Genomic DNA, 21731 nt, shown 5'->3' on the forward strand with positions numbered 1-21731 from the left:
TTTAGCTACAGCGAACGGGCTGTTCTCGAACCTTTGTCTGTATGCAGCCTTTCCAGGTTGTTGGGTTCTCCAGTAACCGGTAGTAAGTATGGGATACACAAGGCAGTAAGAAAATCCAGGGAACTCACCACTATTTTATTCCTTGATTCCCAAGGTCTCTAGCGATTCTGCCTTCTTTTTTCCACCTTTCAAAGTGTTCTTGTCTGTTTTACATATAATGTTCAGGGCTTTTTAAATGAGCTTAGAAGGAAGAATAGAGAAAAGTATGTTTACTCCATCTTTTGGAATCAGAAGTCCTTTCCCGATTATTTTGATGTGTGCGTGTGATGATGCTGTGGTCATCTTTTTAAGATATACTGATTTACAGATAAAATATAATGTCTGGAATGAACTTCGTAATAATTTGGCATGGGTAAATGGGTAGGAATATAGGTGGAAGTGAGATTAGCCATGAACGGATAAATACTGAAGATGAGTGATGGGTATATGGAGGTTTATTACCCTATTTTATTTTTGTATATGTCTGAAATGCTCCTTAAAAAAAAATTTCCTGACTACCCCACTCTAATATTACAGAATCTTACAATAATCAAGATTTATCTATAGCTACTGTCTATGTTCCCTGCTACAGTATAAACTTGTTAACAGGGACTCAGTCTATCTTGGTCACAATTATAAGCTCCAAAGCTTCAAAGTGACTGGCATATAGTTGTTACTCAAATCACCATGTTTCGTCAAATACAAGATGCCATAGATTGTAAAATATCTTAATTTTATGTAGCAGTAGGAAAAATTTCTGCAAACTGTGACACATACTACCAGTTTTCTATTTTTGAGATGGAGTTTCGCTCTTGTCACCCAGGCTGAAATGCAATGGCATGATCTCGGCTCACTGCAAACTTCGCCTCCTGGGTTCAAGCGATTCTCCTGCCTCAGCTTCCCAAGTAGCTGGATTACAGACGCCTACCACCATGCCCAGCTAATTTTTGTATTTTTAGTAGAGACAGGGTTTCACCATGTTAGCCAGGCTGGTCTCAAACTCATGGTGTCAGGTGATCCACCCACCTTGGCCTCCCGAAGTGCGGGGATTTCAGGTGTGAGCCACTGCGCCCAGCTGACATACTACCAATTTTTAGAAGTATTTTGATTTGGGAGATGCCACAATGTGAAAACATGTCTATTGGTATCTGCGGAATAAATAAACTAAATAATGTGAGATTTAGATAATGGCGAATATGTGTTCAAGGACAGATCATGTATTAATCGATAACAGTTATATTTTTGAGTCTATTATCAATTCTTCAGTGAATGTTCCTTATCAAATATTAAAAATTTATGTCTAAGTTTGTAGGACTATTACAAACCTTAATAGAAAATGCGAGATTCCACAATGATGGTCTCCACCTTTTACCACCAAGAACTTCCTGTATTAATTTATCCCCAAGGTCTCCATATTTTAAAATACTTTGATAACCAAGTAAAGTTCATTTGTTAAGCTAATTTTGTCTTTTATGGAATAAATTATACTGTTTGGATTGAGGTAATATAATTCCAGCTACAATAAAAGACACTTCACTTTTTGCCCTACTTGTATGGATTCACTACAGGGAAATGCAACATTTCCATTAGAATATAATTTTGTAACCTCTAGTGCTACTTTCCTGGAGTTTAGGCCCCAGTGGAATCGGGATGGCAGTCACTGACTGGCTCTTAGCTCCTGTATTAAGTCAACAAAGGGCATTTAGCTGGCCCATCTTACATTTATGTTAGGAGTTAGGCATTTGTTTACACAGCTCTCCACAAAAGAGTCTTACCTTCTGTGTTCCAGAATACCCAGCTGGGTGACTTCTTACTTGGATTAATGATTTCTCTACCACAAGAACCAACCTACCCTGTTCATGAAATATTTTAAAGAACTGGTCACTTAGTCTTGGGCTGCACGGGAGGGGACGAGTGTGGGGCTAGAAAAAGTGAAGACATGAAACAACCATGAATCTGCAACCAAAGCACAGACTGGGAAAGATTTTAGTATCAACAGAACTAAAGACAGATTCTTCCAAATTTGAGAGATGACTAAAAATCTTAGTTATTGTGGTAAAAAACTTCAGTGACAAGTGGCTGCCTTCAGGTGCCAAATCGCACTATCCTCTCAATCTCTACATAAACAAAAAGAGCTATGGCCACCAGCCAAGGCCCTGCCATTTTCCCACCAGTAGCAGGAGGTCAGGCCATTCACTGAAGTGCCTTATGAATAGGATTTGACGGCCATTAGCATTTCCTGACAGCTGATGGTAAACCAGAACATCAACAGGGTGGTTTAGGATTGTTTTGGAAATCTGAGTAGTGCTTCTGTGATGAAACTCTACTTTCAGTTAACATAGGATTGGCTTTGGCTTTCATTTTAACCTCTGAAAGACATTATTGTTTATGTTTGTCGCCAGATTTAAAAATGGACAATTGTGATAAAGGACGTTAAACAGAACCCAGATAATGCCTAAACCTAATTGTTTCCCACCAGTCCAGTTTTATTTAGATTTTATGTGCTCACATATAGACACACTTAAAGAGCATATGTTTATATATACATATATAAAATATAGATGATATGGGAATTTCTGACAAAGTGATTTATTAATGAAAATTTATTCACTATATAACCTTTGAATACCTGAGAAACTTCATTATGTACAAATCAGCATGAAGTTCCCAGTTCCCAAACTTTGGTTATATGAATATGCCTCAAGCACCACAAAAGAAACATTAGTCCTAATTTAAAAAGAAAAAAGTACCAAGAAACAAAAAAAATCTTCAATTCTCTTGAATCTGTTTTCTTTACACCACATCAGGAAAACCCCCTTTTATTCCACATTTCCTTTCATCTCAGTTTTCAAAACTGGTATAAAAAAAACTGATCAGAAGAAAAAAGACAGACAAACCATTATAGATAAAAGTGATTATCTCAAAAGGACAATTTCTGGAAATTATTCTATCTTAAATAAAGAAACTATTTTAATCTAGGAGGTTTGCATTATGCAACATATATGAAGAAAAACCCTAATTATTAATTTTCAGAATTTAAAAACTTAAACAATGCAAGCCTATTAAGAGTTGAGTGGAAGGCTCACAGGGAAATTTTTAGCAAAATCAGTTAAAGAGATTCCTGGATTTCAACTTGTTTCCTGGCATTGCTGGCATCTGTGGGCTGCAGAAGCAATTGGTATAATATATGGGCAGGAAGAAAGAGACCCGACAGGCTGAGCACAACCTTCCATGGGATTTCACAAGAGATCTGATGGACAAAAGAAATAAACATCAAAGAATGAAAACTGAAAAAGAAGAAAATAGAAACAAAACATATCTAAGTCCACGTGAGTCAGGATGGAGGGGGTTTAGATGTATCAACTGACAACTGCATATGTGTGGAAGAGATTGCATCCTTGACTACAAATGTGGATTATATACACATTTATATTAACTTAAGTCAATTCATATATTACACCTGACAGCTCAAAAGGACGTCTCTGGTGGGAGGTGGGAGAAGATGCTATCCGTTCGGCTCCTCAGGTCCCTGTCCTTTGCCCTGAATGGTCAACAGTCTCTGCACAGGACTCGGCGGCATGGTATATGAACGGATAAAGCTTGATGTCTGGTCCAGGGGTGGAACAGTTTCTGCATTCTTCATTGTAATATCGTAGCAACAGCTTATACACGTCTCCTGGAGAGCCAAAGGTCAGACCAGAGGCACATTAAAGTATGTAATTGAAAAAAACCTTAGAAAGAACACTCCAGTTTTATCTTAATCTAAATAGCATATGCTCAGATTTGGCTTTTGAAAATACAGCATGAATTTCATATGCCTGAAAGGCTTTCCCAACATAAATTAAACAAATTTTAAAAACTCTTTAAAGCAACAACTTCTTAGCTCATGATAACAACAGGTTATACAGGTACACTGTCCATGCACCCTCCTGGGAGTTCACGGCAGCCCTCGTTATATACTTAGCTCCTGAGGTAGGAAGCACACTGGATGAGCACTGGCAGGTCTGAGAAATAGGACAGTGGTGCTTCTCAGATCTGAACTTACCTTCATTCATCTCTCCCATTTTAGATTTTTATAGACACAAAAGCAAAAATGAACACTAACTCCAGCTTCTTGACCTTCCTTTAGTAAGCTGATGTACTCTATCAAGACTGTGGATGAAACTTTGCCAGAACAAACAGACTCTGCACATGCTGCCCCTCTGAGAGCTTTGTTCTTCCCGCTCAGAGTCATGCTTTTGTTTCTTCGTACCCACTGTGATTCATCCAGATTTAGCAAGTGTTTCCACTGAATGGTGTATAATCCATCTAGATACCAAGTGTCAAGAGTATCTCCTACTTACCAACAGTGAGTTTCCTTTCAGTAAGGAAAATGTGCATGCTGTAAATGTCTCTCATCAATTCTGAGTCCCCAAAGGTGAAATAAACCACATCTCGCTCAGCTGCAGCAGCTGCCAGTATCTGTATTAAGGCTGAGGCAAAGAGAAAACACACAGTTGTATAATGACACTTCCCACCTAGATACCTTTAGCTCTTTACCAGCTGGTGTGCTACAGCTTCACCCTAGATTAAAGATTTATAAATCTAGTATACATGATATTAGAAATGGGGAACACAAGGCTGGGCACGGTGGCTCACACCTGTAATCCCAGCACTTTGGGAGGCTGAGGCGGGCAAATCACCTGAGGTCAGGGGTTTGAGACCAGCCTGGCCAACATGGTGAGACCCTGTCTCTACTAAAAATACAAAAAAAAAAAAAAAATTTAGCCGGGCATGGTGACGGTTGCCTGTAATCCCAGCTACTTGGGAGGCTGAGGCAGGAGAATCGCTTGAACCTGGGAGGCGGAGGTTGCAGTGAGCCGAGATCGCGCCATTGCCCTCCAGCCTGGGTGACAGAGCAAGACTCCGTCTCAAAAAAAAAAAAAAAAAAAAAAAAAAAAAAAAAAGAAAAGAAAAGAAAATAAATAAAAAGAAATGGGGAACACAAGATGGACATAAATCATCTAGTTGTGTGGCTTTTCAGATATGCTGCCAAGAGTATCATCAAACTATAGAATTCCAACACAGGCATCTTTGCTGAACCACAAATAATGGAAGCCACAAACCATGGGACTAAGGTGGTATTTATATTCGCTTCTATTATATCTGGAACTAAAATTTTTGTGTTTGCTTACTTGATATAATTGCTGTGTCTTATCACACAGCCACTGGTCTTTTGTATAGGCACATTTGGGAGGTTCTAATGCTCTCCTTAATCCCACAGCAGGAGTTCTCAAAATGGGCTGGGGAGCACACCTGCATCCCTCCTGTACTCTGACCTCCACTGGTCACTGCAGCACGGGAGGCAGAGTTCCTGAAAACACTGGAAAGTCACTCTCTGGTGTACTATAAGAATGAAAAAACAATCGAGATCTACTATCTCCAGGAATCAAAGTTACAAATCACTGAGCCTGAAGTATGTTTCCGAAAATTTAGTTACCTTACAATCTCAGTAGATAGGGTTTATTTTAAATAACCATAAAATTGAATATAGTTACGATAAATGCCCTTTTGCTAGTTATAGATCTCTTACTTCATAAAAGGGAAGATGGGAATCAAATTAAAACATTAAAGAGGGTATATATATTTTTTGAGATGGAGTCTTGCTCTGTCACCCACGCTGGAATGTAGTGGTGTGATCTCGGCTCACTGCAACCTCTGCCTCCCGGATTCAAGAGATTCTCCTGCCTCAGCCTCCCAAGTAGCTGGGATTACAGGAGCCTGCCACCATACCTGGCTAATTTCTATATTTTTAGTAAAGATAGAATTTTTTCTCTTTAGAAAACGGTTTCACCATATTGGCCAGGCTGGTCTTGAACTCCTGACCTCAAGCAATCTGCCCATCTCAGCCTCCCAAAGTGTGCGGATTACAGGCGTGAGCCAATGTGTCTGGCCAAAGAGGGTATCTTTTTATAGTTTTGATTTTTTAGAGCATGTTAATATTCTACATATTTACAAATTAAAATTAAAATACTAAGAATAGGAATGGGGAGAAACCTGTAACTGAAGGTAAATTAAAACAAATGAGCGTAATTTTAGTTCAAATAAATAACATAACTAAACTGAAGGGAAATGAAGAAAAGGAAGAAAGAAAAAACCCAACAACTTATGAAGACAATATATGACTTACATAAGTCCGTAAGACCATAATATATGGTCTTAGGCCAGGAAGAGAGAACTGCAAACGAATTCCTAACTCTTTTTACAAGGTTTGCTTACCATACTAATGGAGGTGAAGCAACTCCGAAACTATTTTGAACTGTATTAGAGGAATGAGCAAATGAATAAATGTGTTGATGCTGCTGGGAACTGGGGTCTCACTATGGAAGAAGAGACACACAAACATGGAATGGAGGAAGACAAAAAAGAACTGTGTGGAGATGGACCGAAATGGAAGGCACTGGTGTATACTCGTGATGTCGAAAATATGTGTATCTGTGTGTGTGTGTGTGTATGTGTACATATACATTTCCTAGCTCTATCTGCCAAAAGGGTCAAAAGGGAGACACCATAGTAGCAATGACCACACTCAGCGCCCAGATCTTGGTCTCTACTATCATTCCCCCTAAATGGAACTAGATTCCTCAAGAAATGCTTAATGCTATAGTTTGGACAAGAAAGGTACAAGATGATCTCAAAATATTTTGTTATACCAGAAAGTAAAGAAATGCTCAAATGGATAAAACGAAACAAAAAACAGAAGGGCCAGCTCTTGCCCACAGGAGAAAGCCAAAGACTAACTGTTAAGTGTGGAGGGGGAGGAACATCCTTTCTTTGCAACCACTGTGGTAAAGGTCAGGCAAGAATCATTAACATATGCTAAATCTAGGGAAAATTTTGCCTTTGTCTTCCTACAGATTGCTTATTAGTTACAAGGGAGGAAAAAACCCCTCAACTCTGCAGTGGGGAAACTGGGCAACACCCTGACACGGTGATCAAAATTAAGATCCCCAGTAGTGTCAGATGGCCATCAAGTGCCTCTTGACAGTGTCACTGACGCAGCATTCTGACGGAGAATGCATAACCTTAACCTCATCACAAGGAAACAGCAGACAAACTCAAAGAACACTGTATTCTTTAAACACATCAATGTCATAAGAGACAAAGAAAGGCTGTGGAAATATTCTCGATTCAAAAGGAGGCTAACAAACATGACAACTAAATGCAGTAGCTGACCCTGGACCCTGCGCTAGAGGGAAAAAGGCTAGAAAGGGCTTTATTAGGTCATCTGACAAAATGGGAATATAGATGAAAGAGTAAATAAGGTATCAGTGTACATTTATGAATTTAATAACTATAATGTGTTTAAGAGAATATTTTATCCTTAGGAAATACACATTGAAGTATTTAGAAAAGAGGGCATAGTATATGTAAGTTAGGCTCAAATTATTCAGAAAAAAATTGTGTGCAGGTGTATACATATATATGCATACATAAAGGTATTTTTATTTTTATAAATTTGAAATTATTTAAACAGACAGTTTTTAAAATTACATGCAAAGAAAAAATTTTAAGTTGAACCAGTAAAATTTGATATAGTTGAGTATTTCCCAGATTTGGGAAAGAATCTATGACATTATAATATATGTAAGATTCTAAAATACCATCAAAGTATGTCCTAATTTCCAAACTAATATTTATTGAGTATCCACAACATGGGAGGTGCCATAACTATGCCTCATTAATCTCAGAGTATTGAAAGTAATTAACTTCAAAATAGAGATAAGTTTTAATTAAAACTGCTCAACCAACTTATGCATACATTAAAGCTTCAATACACCCTATTTCAAAAGGTTCCTAATTGACCTAAACTACACATAAAAATGGGAACTAATGAATCATCATCTTTCTTGACCAAAAAGTACCACTGCTTACCTTTTAGTGAAAATGAAAATTTAGCTTTAAGTATTTACTGTTAAAAAAGACAGAGACCCAAAGAAGAGTCTTTTCATCCTATTTCCTACTAGATCTCTAGTCATTTGCCATTTGTGAAAATGAAGTATTAATAAAAACATTTAAAATTTATCTCTTTATAGAATTTATTTTATATTAAGAGAAAATCAAAAAGTAAAACCAATTCATATTACATTCTTGATTTCACACCCATTTCTTTTTTTTTTTTTTTTTTTTTGAGACGGAGTCTTGCTCTGTAGCCCGGGCTGGAGTGCAGTGGCCAGATCTCAGCTCACTGCAAGCTCCGCCTCCCGGGTTTACGCCATTCTCCTGCCTCAGCCTCCGGAGTAGCTGGGACTACAGGCGCCCGCCACCTCGCCCGGCTAGTTTTTTGTATTTTTAGTAGAGACGGGGTTTCACCGTGTTAGCCAGGATGGTCTCGATCTCCTGACCTCGTGATCCGCCCGTCTCGGCCTCCCAAAGTGCTGGGATTACAGGCTTGAGCCACCGCGCCCGGCCACACACCCATTTCTATTTGAGTACATATTGTACCATAAGCATGTGTTAGACTAGTCAGGACAGGGAGGCAGGAGATCCAAGTTCTATCCTCAGCCTTCTGCCAGATATCTAGCTCTGTGACTTTAGCCAGTTACTCTCTGGGCCTCATTTTTCTCAATTACACAATGGAGTTAAATCAGATGCTCCCTGAAGATTCTTTCAGAGTTCAGAAATTCATAACGACCGTTATGATTGTTTTCCCTCCATTGGATGCTAGACTATAAATACATAAATGAAATTTCCAGAAAGATAATCTCGATCCTAGATACATCAGTAAACACTGACAAAAGTTTATTTTAAAACATCACTGTCTTGAGGCCTTCCTGTCTACAACACCCCCAAGATCTTTGCAAATTTACACAATTATGCTTCATGATTTAAGTGAACTCTCTTGCATCAAAAGTTAGATGAGAATAAATTACAAGTCTATTAGAGTATGTGGACTGATTCCAAGTATGATATAAAGACATCAAATTCTAACTTAAAGCACAACTACGTGCCAAAATAATCACTTAAATTAACCTGCAGGGAGTTTGGTTTTAATTTTCTTTTTGGCATCAATGTTAAGCTATGAAAAAATATAAATAAATATGAGTAACATAAAAAGCAATTCATAGTGTCCTGTTGCAACAAATGGACCAAGCACAAAATGGGTAAGATGATTGATACTCACACCACAGGTGTGGTGTGAGGCCACCAGCATGTAATATTGGTAATGACTGCTAACACTGGGCTCTTACAGCACACTGAACACTGTTCTAGGAGCTTTACAAACACTACCTCATGATTCCTTACAAAAACTCAACAAGGTAATTATTACTTCCATATTGAAAATAAAGAAATTTAGGCACCAAAAGATTACATAATTTGTCTCAGGTCACACAGCCAGAAAGTGGTGGAGCTGACTGGAACACCAACTCAAGAACACATGCCCTCACCCACTGCTTCTGGGCTGCTATGGCAATCCATGCTGGTCAACTCCAAGCAGACCTTACCACATGCCAGCCAGAGCAATGTCTTTACATTGTTTATTCAAACGATTTAAATGCATGCTGTCAAGGAGGCCAAAATAGTAGATTTGAAAGTACTACGCACGTCCTTCTACTGAGCTTACTTGGTGAGATCTCACACTTTGGGTACCCTGAGAGCTCAGCTTTGCTCACCAGTCCCAAAAGCATTTCACTTCTTGTTTCTACCACATAGCACTCTTTGAGGCCAACTCTTATTCTCCAATTAGTCTTGTCCTCTGGCTACTGTTTTAAATCTTGACACTCCCTCCCTCCTTTTCCACTATGGATGTTACTAGTGGCTCAATCTTTGGTCCTTTCACCTACTTTAAACACACTCTCTCTTCAAGAATGCAGCCACCATTTCTAGAATGGCAACTCCCAAATCTAGATCCAGATCCAGAGCTTGCAGCCAATACAGATGAAATAACAAAAGCACACAAGGGCTTCAATCCTGGTTTGAATCCTGGCACTACCACTTGCTATCTGTATGACTCAAGGCTAATTTACCTCTCAATGCTTCAGTTGTTACCCCTATACAGACAAAAAAGAAAACTTACCTAAATAGGCTGTTGTGTGCTAATACAGGTAAAGAATATATTTAGTACAATTCCTAGAACATAGTATGCACTCAATATGTTCTCAACTGATAACAACAATAGTAATGAACACATATTGGTTTTTGAGGAAGACGGGGCCAAGTTTGAATGTTGGTTCTGACACTTGCTAGCTGCTCTCTTGGGACAGGTTTATTAGCTATCTATAAACCTTGGTTTCTCATTCTTAAAAGTGGGGCAACAATGGAAGGGTAACTGTGCAAACCATATGAGAAAATGCAGTGATTGTTAAACCTGGCTGATCCCAGCTGAGGACAGTTAAAAAAAATTCCTAAAGCCATTTTCCAAGTCCACTAACTCAGCAGTATCTGAGGTGCTGACACAAGTTGAGTATCCCTCATCTGAAATGCTTGGGACCAGATTGGTTTTGGATTTGTTTTTTTGGTAATATCTGCAATATCAGTTGAGCATCGAAATCTGAAAATCTGAAATTGAAATGCTCCAAAGAGCATTATCTTTGAGCATCATGCACTCAAAAACTTTTGGTGAATTTTGGAGCATTTTGAATTTTGGATTTTCAGATTTGGGATACTCAACCTGTAAGAAATACATACTTGCTCCAGACACCTTTGAATACACATTATCATGCAAGACCCTATTCTCAGCACTGGGGCCACAAAAAAGGATAACACAGAAATGTTAAGAAAGTAATCTTCCTGAGCAAGGCTGGGAGAGACCAAGACAGAGTGATCTGTTCTGGCAGAAGAAAGCAAAGTGAGGAGGAGCCTATGGTAGACAAACTGAGGTGACCTGATCCAATGCTCTATACTCCTACCTTCCATTTTTGGTTGGAAGTCACCCCTTCCCCAACTCCATAACCACACTTCCTATAAAGCTCAGTCAAAGGGCTAGTGTAGGCCAACCATAGCATGGCAGAAAATGACATCAGTACCGTCTAGATTCCTTTTCTAGAGAAATCGTCTTTCTGGAGTTTATCTTGATTCCAAAATTACAAAATAACTAGTAATATTAGTATTTAAGTTTGATATAAATAAATGGACATAAGGTCTGAAAGAAATTTATAAAAAGTTTTTATATCTCAGAAACATTTCACTTAATATACATAAGTCATGGAAATAAATTAAAAATCCTTTAAATCTCATTAGGGGATGTATCTTGTGTTTCTTGATTCCTTGGCTCTAACAACTTGGTTCAAGGGATGAGAAGTAATCCCAGTTGGTCAAATTAGAGTATTTTTGTGGCATTTTAAAACTAAAGGGTCCTCCTTTCTTCTTGGGTCACTCAACTGCAGGGTTGCAAGACTAGAATTATTTGGTCCTGGTTACTGCCACTCAGAGATAATCTGAAGGAGACAGATGAAGATGAGGCCATTATATCGAAAGAAGCAGGCAGGAGAGGAATGAACACCAACAGAGGGAGAGCCTGATTCTAGGATGGATTCATACTTGAGGTCAACTCTACCCTGCTTTGCTCAGCCACGTCAAGCAACAGTACCCTTTTAGGTGGAAGGCATAAGCTACATTAGTGTCTCTTTCAACCAAAAGAATCCTAATACAGAACTTTTTTGGTGGAAGGGAATGAGGGTCTTTATGGAGTAGTTACCACTGGAGTAGAACCTTAGAAGGGACAGAAGTAATTAGCCAGGTACAGACAGACAGTTACAGAAAAATGTGCAAAGCCTAAGATTAATTAAAGGCACACAGAAGCCACTGAATAAATTTATTAAATAGAAATTCATTGAGCGTATTTTATTTGCAAGTCACTTTTAGGTACTGAAGGTAGGGAATGGGGATAGAAAAGAAAATGCAAAAAATGCAACAAGATACCTTTTAATGATAGTAAACTGGCAATGGCATACTTGTTTACAGGTCAGGTAACATATACAGGGGAGTCCAAGGGAGAGAATACAGTCATGGGTTCTCAGTTTCTGTTTCTGATTGGGCCAGTAAAGCCCTTTCCTCATCCCTCTTTTCCGCTTATCGCTAGAGAGAGAAACTAAAAACTACAGCTTCAGGCTACTAAGCACCTAAAACAAAACAAAACAGAACAAAAACAACAAAGAAATAAGGCAAGCTGGACAAACTTATAAGTAAACACCAAAGGAAATGCTGGGAGAAATTTACAAAAACACAACAGAAGAAGGAATGTTAAAGAAGAACTCAGTTCCTTCACAAAATAAGCAAGTAAAGTCAGAAGGATAGAGTCTGACCTAAAAGGTATAGAATCTTACAGCAAAACAGTAAGTCTTATACCTTTCAGAGACACCTTTCCAAGTGTCAACATGTCTGCAATAACTGACTATGTTAGGTCATAAAGAGAAGTTCGAGAAACTCCAAAAAGCAGAAATAGTATTATCTACATTCTTTGATTACAATGCAATAAAATTAGACAAGAGATAAAAGCAAAATTTTTAACAAACTAACCATTAAGAAAATTTTAAGTTATCTCCTAAAATTCTCATGGGTGCCTCGGGTCTGGTGGTACATTTGAGGCAGAAGCCCTCCCATGCAAACATCTCTGCTGAGACGAGATGTAGAAAGTTAAAAAACTCCAACCATGAGAAAAGGCCAAAATTGTAACTTTTTCTGAGTTTATAGGAGAGCTGAGTTTTTGAGGCAACCAAAGGGTGACAAACCCCTCTGAGAAGATAAAATACATGAACTGTTTTATTTTTGAAAGTAACAGGAGAAAGAGGTGGTCACCACACAAACAGGTAGGAATAAATCAGCTAAAACTTCAATGAAATGTTAAAAGCCAAGTATGAACTAGGGGGTCACTTTGGAACAGTTAGGAACACCAGAAATAAGTAGAGCTTGCACTGGCTCAAAAGCTTTCACATGCACTTCCACAAGGTGCTCAGAAAGATGCAGGTCAGGCAGGAGGCCACAGGGAGCCCCTTCGGTGGCACAGGCACGCAGGAGGCCACTGGCTGCTGCTGGAGCCAGGTCCAAAGCCCCTCCATTTCCCCCTAGTCCTTTCTCTCCTAGCCTCTGGCTCCTAAGGCCACTGGCTGCCTGAGGAAGAAGGTTGTTAGTAAACTGTCTATTGAATGAACTAATATATTTAAAATGTTCTCGTAACAGTTGTCAAAGTAATGTATAATTAAAGTAGTTCAAAACTAATTGTGAGGCTGGGCATGGCAGCGCATGCCTGCAGTCCCAGCTACTTGGGAGGCTGAAGCAGGAGGATCCCTTGAGCCCAGGAGGTCGAGGCTGCAGTGAGCTATGATCACTTCATTGCACCCTAGCCTGGGTGACACAATGAGACCCTGTATCTTACACAAACAAACAAATGAAGTGTGGTAAAACACAAAACTCATATACAATTAAGTAACAAGCATATTAAAAATATTTTGCTGGCCAGGTGCAATGGCTCATGCCTGTAATCCCAGCACTTTGGAAGCTGAGGCGGGTGAATCATGAGTTCAGGAGTCTGAGACCAGCCTGGCCAACATGGTGAAACCCCATCTCTACTAAAAATACAAAAAATTAGCTGGGCGTGGTGGCAGGCGCCTGTAATCCCAGCTACTCAGGAGGCTGAGGCAGACCTGCTTGAATCCAGGAGGTGGAGGCTGCAGTGAGCCGAGATAGCGCCACTGCACTCCAGCCCGGGTGACAGTGCAAGACTCCGTCTCAAAATAAAAAAAAATTTTTTTGCCTTCTTTCTTTTATAATTTTCTTTTTTTGTAAGAGATGTGGTCTTACTATGTTGCCCAGGCTGACAGTGAACTTCAGGGCTTGAGCATTCCTCCCACCTCAGCCTCCTCAGTAGCTGGGACTATAGGCACAAACCATCGTGCTCAGCTTAGCCTTATTTCTATTAACAATTAAAGAAATACAAGTTTAAGGATTTATACCTGCCCATGTTACCCACCATGAACGTTTTTGTAAGATTTTTTGTTACAAAAACAATATATGCTCACAATAAAAAAGATGCAGATTAAAAATAAAGTATAAAACATCACTGACCAGGTGTGGTGGCTCACAAGTATAATCACAACAGTTTGGGAGGTCAAGGTAGGAGGATCCCTTGAGCTCAGGAGTTTAAGACCAGCCTGGGCAACATAGTGAAACCCCATCTCTACTAAAAATAAAAAATGAAAAAACCCCAACAAAACAAAACAAAAAGTGTCACCCACTACAGACGAACCATAGTTAATCTCGGCACATAAACAGATAAACATAGAGAACCTCAAATTTGTGTGTGATATTTTATATCCATAATTTAATTTTAAAATGGTTTATATGGCATACATTGTGTATTTCTCCCATTTGTCGATATTCCAAAACCATCTTTCCCTGTCAACAGATACATTTCTATAATGGTTTTTAAAGGAAGCATAATATTTTATTGTATAAATGTACCATAATTTCTTTTTTTTTAGCATCATAGTTTTAGTAACCAATTCCCCACTGAAGGACATTATGACTCATTCTAAATTTTTAATGAGTATTTAGGCTAATGAAGGGGAGGGAAATGTCACAGTTACTCCAAAATTTAAATCTCAATGGTTGAGGAAACGAATTATATAATGGAAATCTTTGACTACTATGCTTGATAGGCACCAGAGCAGGCACAGCTGCAGTCTGAAAGGCTTTTAAGCCAGAAAAAAAGAAAAAAGGAAAAGAAGTGAACACATTTATAAAGCTTTCCAAACTGTCTATCACAAATGACCATGGCTTACTGCAGACCTAGCTTCTGGATTGATGACTTGAATCTAGTCATTCATTTTACTTAAGAGAAAGACAGGAAAAAAGTGTCTGTCTTAAGATCAATAAGCCCAGACTGAAAAACAGGTTTCCTCAAACACTGAAAATAGTACCATGCAGTTTTTGTCTTAGAATTTGAAGAAAATATAGGCGAAAGTCTTTAGCATAAAGGGACAGGAAAGATCTTTACAAGCACACCACAAAAATGTGAACACATAAAAGCTAACTCAGTAACTTCAGCCTAATCAGTTGAAATAAATGAAGCAGAAAAATGTTTGTAACATATAACAGTTAAACAATTAATATGTTTTAACATACAAAGAGTTATTATTAGCTAGTGATAAAATCAAACTACTCCCAAAGAGATGAATGGGCAGAAGGCATGAAAAAGCAATTCACAAAACAAACAAATGGCCAATAAACATGAAAACTGTTACCCCTCAAAGAAATGAAAAAGAATGACAAAGTCCTGTCGTGGTGATGCTGTTCATGTGAGGAAGACAACGGGAATTGATATCACCTTTCAGAGTGCAATCTACAAGGATCAAAATGAAGTATACATATTCTTTGAGTCATTAATCTCACCTCTAGGAATTTACCTTAATTACACATTTTATATATATATATAATTGTACTACACACTGTAGTACTGCTTATAATATAATGAAAACAAACTGTGAATGGAGAATCTGTGAAATAAATTATGATACATATATGCATACAACAGAATACTGTGTAGCCACTAACAAATGCTGAGTACTCAGTAGATCTACGTTTGTTAGATGGATAGTTGAAAACTATCCATGAGACTGCAGACTTTCTAAGAGGAGGCTGTAGAATAGAATAGAGGCTGTCACCTCATCAACAGTTACACAGATTGCCACAGAGATGACCTGAAGGATGGCCACCAAATGCTGACAGTGAATTCTGGTGATTTTTATACACTTCATGGTATTTTTCTGGATTTAAAAGAAATAATAAATGTGTCATTTTTATAAAAATATTAAGAAGCATTTTACTGATGAGGGGAAAGGCAGTTACATTATGACAGACTCAAGCATTCCCAAAGAGATGAATTTTATCTAAATATAGTTTGGCTATTAAGGCCAGCTGGCTGTTTTATGTCTGCTTTACTTTGTTAACTGTGGTATAACAAAGAATTTTTCTGGCGTGCCATCTTGGGTTCCTGGTAGAAGCTTCAAAAACCCTTGGAATTTCCTGAGTGCTGGTGCTTTTGTTCTGCTAATCAGGTGATTCACATTGCACTCCTGGGAGTCAGGGGAGGGCAGAGACCGAGCTCAATCATGTGGCCAATGATTTAATCAATCATGCCTACAGAATGAGACTTCAATGAAATCTTTGGTCACCAAAGGTCAGTGCAGCCTCCTGACTGGTGTACAGACTGATGTGCCGGGAGAGTGGGGTGCCCTGACACTAAGGGGAAGGGTTGTAGAAGCTCTGCTTTCCCTTCTAGGCTTCGCTTTATGTGTTTCCTTTATAATAAAACTGTCATGGTAAGGACAGGACTTTTTTCTGAGTTCTGTGAGTCCTTCTAGTGACTTATCAAACCTGAGGTGGGGACATGGGAACCTCCTGGAACAGCAACCAGCTGGACAGAAATGTGAGTGGCCTGGGAATCCCCCTGAAACTTGTGGATGGAGTCTGAAGTGGGGGCAATCTTGTGGACTCTGTCCTCAATAGGCAAGATCTGCAATTACTCCAGGTAGTTGGTGTCATTTGCAATGCAGTACATCCAGGTGGTGTCAGATCAGTTGGGATGAAATGGAAAAGTAATCATCCTAAGTAATGATATAGTATTATTTTCTGTAACTGATACTTCGAAAAAATGTCAATGTAATAAATGGCCAATAGCTTTGTTGATCGGGTTTTGTGAATTTCCTACCACAAACAATAACACATAAGAAATGTTTCTGCTTCTTGGACATCCAGATGCCTCCTATCTGTGTCATTCATGCAACTCTCCCAGGCTGTGCTCCCACAGCCCCGTGGGCCTCCACTACAGCACTCATTCCCATGTACTGCATCGGTCTCATACTGCCTCTCTCTCATATGCTGGACTGTGAATTCCAAAGCAGGCATCACATCTTCTCCATCTTTGTATTCTCAGAGCCTACCACTGTGCCTAGAAAGTGGCAGAGGTGCTATTAAGTTTGGTGGATGAATGAGTCAATGAAATAACTGTCCATAAAAATCACTCCAGTGAAGGGAAGTGCTTGAGTGCAAGCTCAGGTTTGAAACTTCACAGTCATTATATGCTTTTCTCCCCCTGCCAACCTTTCAATATTCAATGAAATACTGTGTCCTGGGAGATCAAAGTGATAAGCAACCTTTGCAGGAAAATGATAAATTAAAATAAGAATTACTTTAAACATAATAGGAAAAAAGAAAATAGTGTTAAATATTCCTTTTCCTTTTCTCTTAGATTTTTGTGGTCTCATGACAGGACATTAGCAATCTGGCTTTAACGTTTTTTCGTGGTCAGAATGCTTTTATCCTTCTCTACAACAACTTACCTTTTAACCTGGCATCACCCCCAAAGGCACCACAGCCCCAGTTTCCTGTGGCCACTGCAGAAAGATTCTCTGAAGAAATTCCAGGACGGAGAAATCCACAGTAAGCCTGCAGGATAAAAGAAATATCAAAGCCTGTGAGTGCCTAGACACTAACAGTGTTTCTGACTAATGTACTAGGATCGGTGTCCAGTATTAAGCTTATGTTCAACTTCTCATTTTTTTTTCCCCATAGGGGCCAAAATAGAGGGAAAAACAAAGAAGGAAGAAGGGAGAGAAAAACCTGGGATTATGCAAGGAAGAGACTAAGAAATGATAAATTCTAATATTTATTTGTTTGAATGCTAAGCAAATAAAATCCCTTAAACTAATACAGGTCCCAATTTCTTTTTCCACTTCAAACAAACAGAAATGAAAATAGCAGAGATATTTCAAGAACTAATAGGATCCCAATTATAAACTACTAGGAAAAACCACCAAAAAAGAAAGGCACTTGTTAGAACAGTTTTCTTTTTGTTTGAAGGCTTTAATCACTATTCTTTTCATCAGGCAAAGGGTCACTATTATGCCTCCTCAGCATTCTCTCTCTGAGTTATGGAGACTAGATTAATAAATGTGCTTCCTGCTACTGAAATACGTAACAAAGAGCAAGCAACTGTCTATAGAAGGGATTCCTACACCTGGTTATGAAATAACCTTTAAGATGCCTTTCGGCTCTAAGATTCTCTAGTTTCACAGCTCTGTTTTAAGCTAGAATATTTAAAAATTTGCCGGTAATCTGAGAAAAGTAAAATATATTCTGAGGATGCTGGCTAAGTATTAATTAAATGAACAGCTCATTTTCTATATGAGAAGACCATTGTGTAAGATCCCAGAGTTCCTGATTTCCACCTCTTTGCTGTCAACTAGTTGGTCTTTCTGCCTTCTTTCTACATTCTTATTTTCTGAAGTGATCAGACTATAACAGGTTTAATATAACAGCAAAGCAAAACTCCCCTGGGTTCTCAAGTTCCAAACAAAGCCTAAAATATAGCTTACATATAATAGCAAATACAATTAAAAGAATGATCTTGACAAATGTTCCCAGAGAAAAACCAAGGATAAAGAAAGATGCTTCTATGAAACCCACACATAGAAATATAGTAAATTGTTCTTTGAAGTTTTCACAAAGGTATAAAAATTTATTTTACAGACTGTCTCGATGGATTAACAAGGCTATTCCTTCCATACCCTCCTAGACTGTAAATCCTGACAGATATTAATTATAAGTTGGTACCAGATCATTATTCAACACTGTAGTACAGAGCTTACACAAGTACTCACAAATTACCTGCATAGTCAGACGCATGGAGCTTCTGAAAATCTCTTTCAGGTCAAAAAAATCTAAGAGCTACATTTGTTTTGAATAGGCTCTTGAAAGACAGTCTGTGTCATTATACCAACAAGGGAGAGAACAAACCCTCTGGAAGAATAAACATAACTTTGCCGCTTTGTTTCATGTCAGAATTTTCTAACACGCCTAGAGAGAAGGAGGCTTCCTCAGATTCCTAGTTCATTTCTGCGTTTTATACTGTCAGGATGGTTTTAGTTTCTTTCTTACTGTTGTCTCTAAATAACTGGGTTAACTTTACTTCAATGTGCAAAAACAGCTTAGTGAAACTAAAGCCTAATGATTGAGAATTTGAAACATTTAAATTATTAGAAGCAAAATCTAGTATAAAATATTATCAAATTTTCCTGGAAAATTATCTATCTTGAAAAATGGCCATAAAAACAAACCATGAAACTGAAAATAAACCTCATTCAGTGTTTAGATCAAATTTTTAAAAGCTCATGGCTGTAACCCCAGCACTTTGGGAGGCTGAAGTGGGAGGATCGCTTGAGCTCTGGAGTTTTGAGACCAGCCTGGGCAATATGGCAAGACTTTGCCTCTACAAAACAAAAAAATTAGCCAGGTGTAGTGGCGCATGCCTGTGGTCTCACCTACTTGGGAGGCTGAAGTGGGAGGACTGCTTGAGCCCGGGAGGTCTAGGCTGCAGTGATGATGTCATGATGGCGCCACCACACTCCAGCCTGGGTGACAGTGAGACTCTATCCCCCATCCCTGCCACCAAAAAATATTAATCAGATAAAAATTAAATGATAAAATTACATAGAAATTAGAATAACTGGTTATAACGATTAAATACAAAATTATTTTATTCTGTTAAGAAGCAAGCATTTGTAAGGTCAAAAATAAGACAGCGGTAGTATGCTGCCCCAAGCCCTCTCTGGAAGGTCAGCCCAGGCTTCTCCCTTTTCTAGGAAGAAGGATACCTTAAGCGCTGGAGACCAGGGCAGAGCCTTGAATCAGGGCACCTTTCCTTTAATGAGTAGGAATTGAACTCCTTTGGTAAAGAAACAAAGCTCAGATAAGGATAGAGGCCTCAAAAGAGTTGCCAAGTTCTCACTCCATAGAGAAAGGCACTAGGAATTCTCAAGAGCTCTATACTGGCATATCTGTTTGTTTTCCCTCACCCAGAGCAAGAGTACTTGAGAAGACTGATCAGAGAGCTGCAAGGGTAAAAGAAAGCCAGCTTGAACTCTGGCCATACCCTGGCCTGATATTCTGCAATGACAGAGCAATTTATTTTTACTAATAAACAACTCAGAAGGGGGAAAAGAAAAAGGAAGCACTGAGACCTCAGGATAGTAAGCAGAAGATACCAATGAACAACCCTATCTTGGAATGAGTTTTGATGGGAAGGGAAGAAGACAGGGAACAGAAAGGTAATTTGGGAGTCCTGAAGGTCGCAAAGGGGTGTGTTGAGAAGCAAGATGAAAATATTGGTACCTAGAGTTAAAATCCAGAGACCAATCAGGAAATGGTAATGATAAAGATGTAGGAAAGAAGGAAAGAAAATGGAAAAGAGACCAAACAAAACTGGTATAAGAGTCTACAGGCCCAAAATGAGGCCCAGGAAATAAATGGTATCCAGGGGAATAGTCTGGCACAAATGTGCACACGCACACTTAAGTAAGATCTTTGGCTTCAGTATCAATTTTAGCAGGCCCAAGCAGATAGACAGTTACGTGCTGCATAGTGATGTTGCAGTCAACAATGAAGCACAAACACGATGATGGTCCCATAAGATTAAAATACCATATTTTCATAGTACCTGTCCTATGTTTAAGACACAAATACCTACCATTGCATCACAACTGCCTATAGTATTCAGTACAGTAACATACTCTACTGGTTTGCAGTCTAGGAGCAAGAGGCCATACCATCTAGCCTAGGTGAGTAGCAGGCTATACCACTTAGGTTGTGTAAGTACTCTGTGATATGTGCACAGTGACTGCTTCTCAGAACGTATCTCCATCTTTAAGTGATGCATGATTTTACTTAAAGATTTCTTTCATTATCATGTAAATACATTATTCTATTTGCTAGAATAATTTAATAATTATTGTTCCTAAAGAGTTGCTCATTTATATGAAATCAATCTACTATACTTCTTTAACTTAATACAGAGTAGATATTGATACTGATTTTCTGAGGTTTTTAGTATTCTGTGATTTCTTACGACTTTTTTTTTTGAGACGGAGTCTGGCTCTAATGCCCAGGTTGGGTACACTGGTATGATCCCAGCTCACTGCAACCTCCACCTCCCAGGTTCAAGTGATTCTCCTGTCTCAGCCTCCCGAGTAGCTGGGATTAGACTTTATCTCTAAAATAATTATAACATTAAAACATTGTTTTTGCTATTCTAAAATGCAAAATAAAATGAAAGAAGTATGCAGATCTTAGTTTCCTGATGTATAAAATCCAAGATTGGGATATGTATTTAATTGTTATTCTGATTCTATATGTTGGGAAACTTAAGGGAAAACCCACTACAAATGATACATTTGGAACATTCTTGAAAAGTAAAGTGACACATATTTTATGAAAAGATTATAAGTGCTCAGATGCTCAATTTCTTAGAAATATCAGCAGCAAATATTGACTGGTTTTGTTATCAAGCTTTGGTTTAATAACAGACCTATTCCAAATATAGTGGTGAATAATAACAAAAACATCAATAAACAGATCAATTTTTTAAAAAGGTAAATAGGGATGATTTCTATCTCTCCACCTTGTTCAACTTCAGATTTAGAAAGCTCCACAAAACATACTCATTACTTAATCCTACCTAAAATCCTACCTAACATGGCAAATACAACTTTTCACAGGTGGTTTCTTTCTTCTCTTGCAGCGCTATTTGCCACTTTTACAAGACGAAGTCATAAATCTTTCTAATCCTAAGATAATTCTCCTTTAGAATGACACCCAGCTGATCTCTCACAGGATTAAACATTGCTTCACAGTATCAGTCAGATAAAAGGAGACTGGTT

General features: G+C 38.5%; 1 protein-coding gene across 9 annotated transcripts in view; it reads right to left on the reverse strand.

The window, feature by feature from the left end:
- Positions 1-2504: 2504 nt before the first annotated feature.
- The window catches only part of PARG (poly(ADP-ribose) glycohydrolase), a 134748-nt gene continuing 115521 nt past the window's right edge, over positions 2505-21731 (reverse strand). For 7 of the 9 annotated variants that reach the window (XM_065520735.2, XM_074001626.1, XM_065520734.2 and 4 more), the window contains 3 exons: positions 17358-17463; positions 4383-4511; positions 2505-3715 (listed from right to left, as the gene is read on the reverse strand). In XM_065520735.2, coding sequence (XP_065376807.1) covers positions 3561-3715; positions 4383-4511; positions 17358-17463 — 390 coding nt within the window. In that variant the 3' untranslated portion in view covers positions 2505-3560. The remainder of the gene's footprint in view (positions 3716-4382; positions 4512-17357; positions 17464-21731) is intronic. The other 2 variants (XR_012417729.1, XR_010577960.2) reach the window with 1 other exon arrangement.

The sequence above is a fragment of the Macaca fascicularis genome, chromosome 9, assembly GCF_037993035.2.
Source record: "Macaca fascicularis isolate 582-1 chromosome 9, T2T-MFA8v1.1".
Classification (NCBI taxonomy): domain Eukaryota; kingdom Metazoa; phylum Chordata; class Mammalia; order Primates; family Cercopithecidae; genus Macaca; species Macaca fascicularis.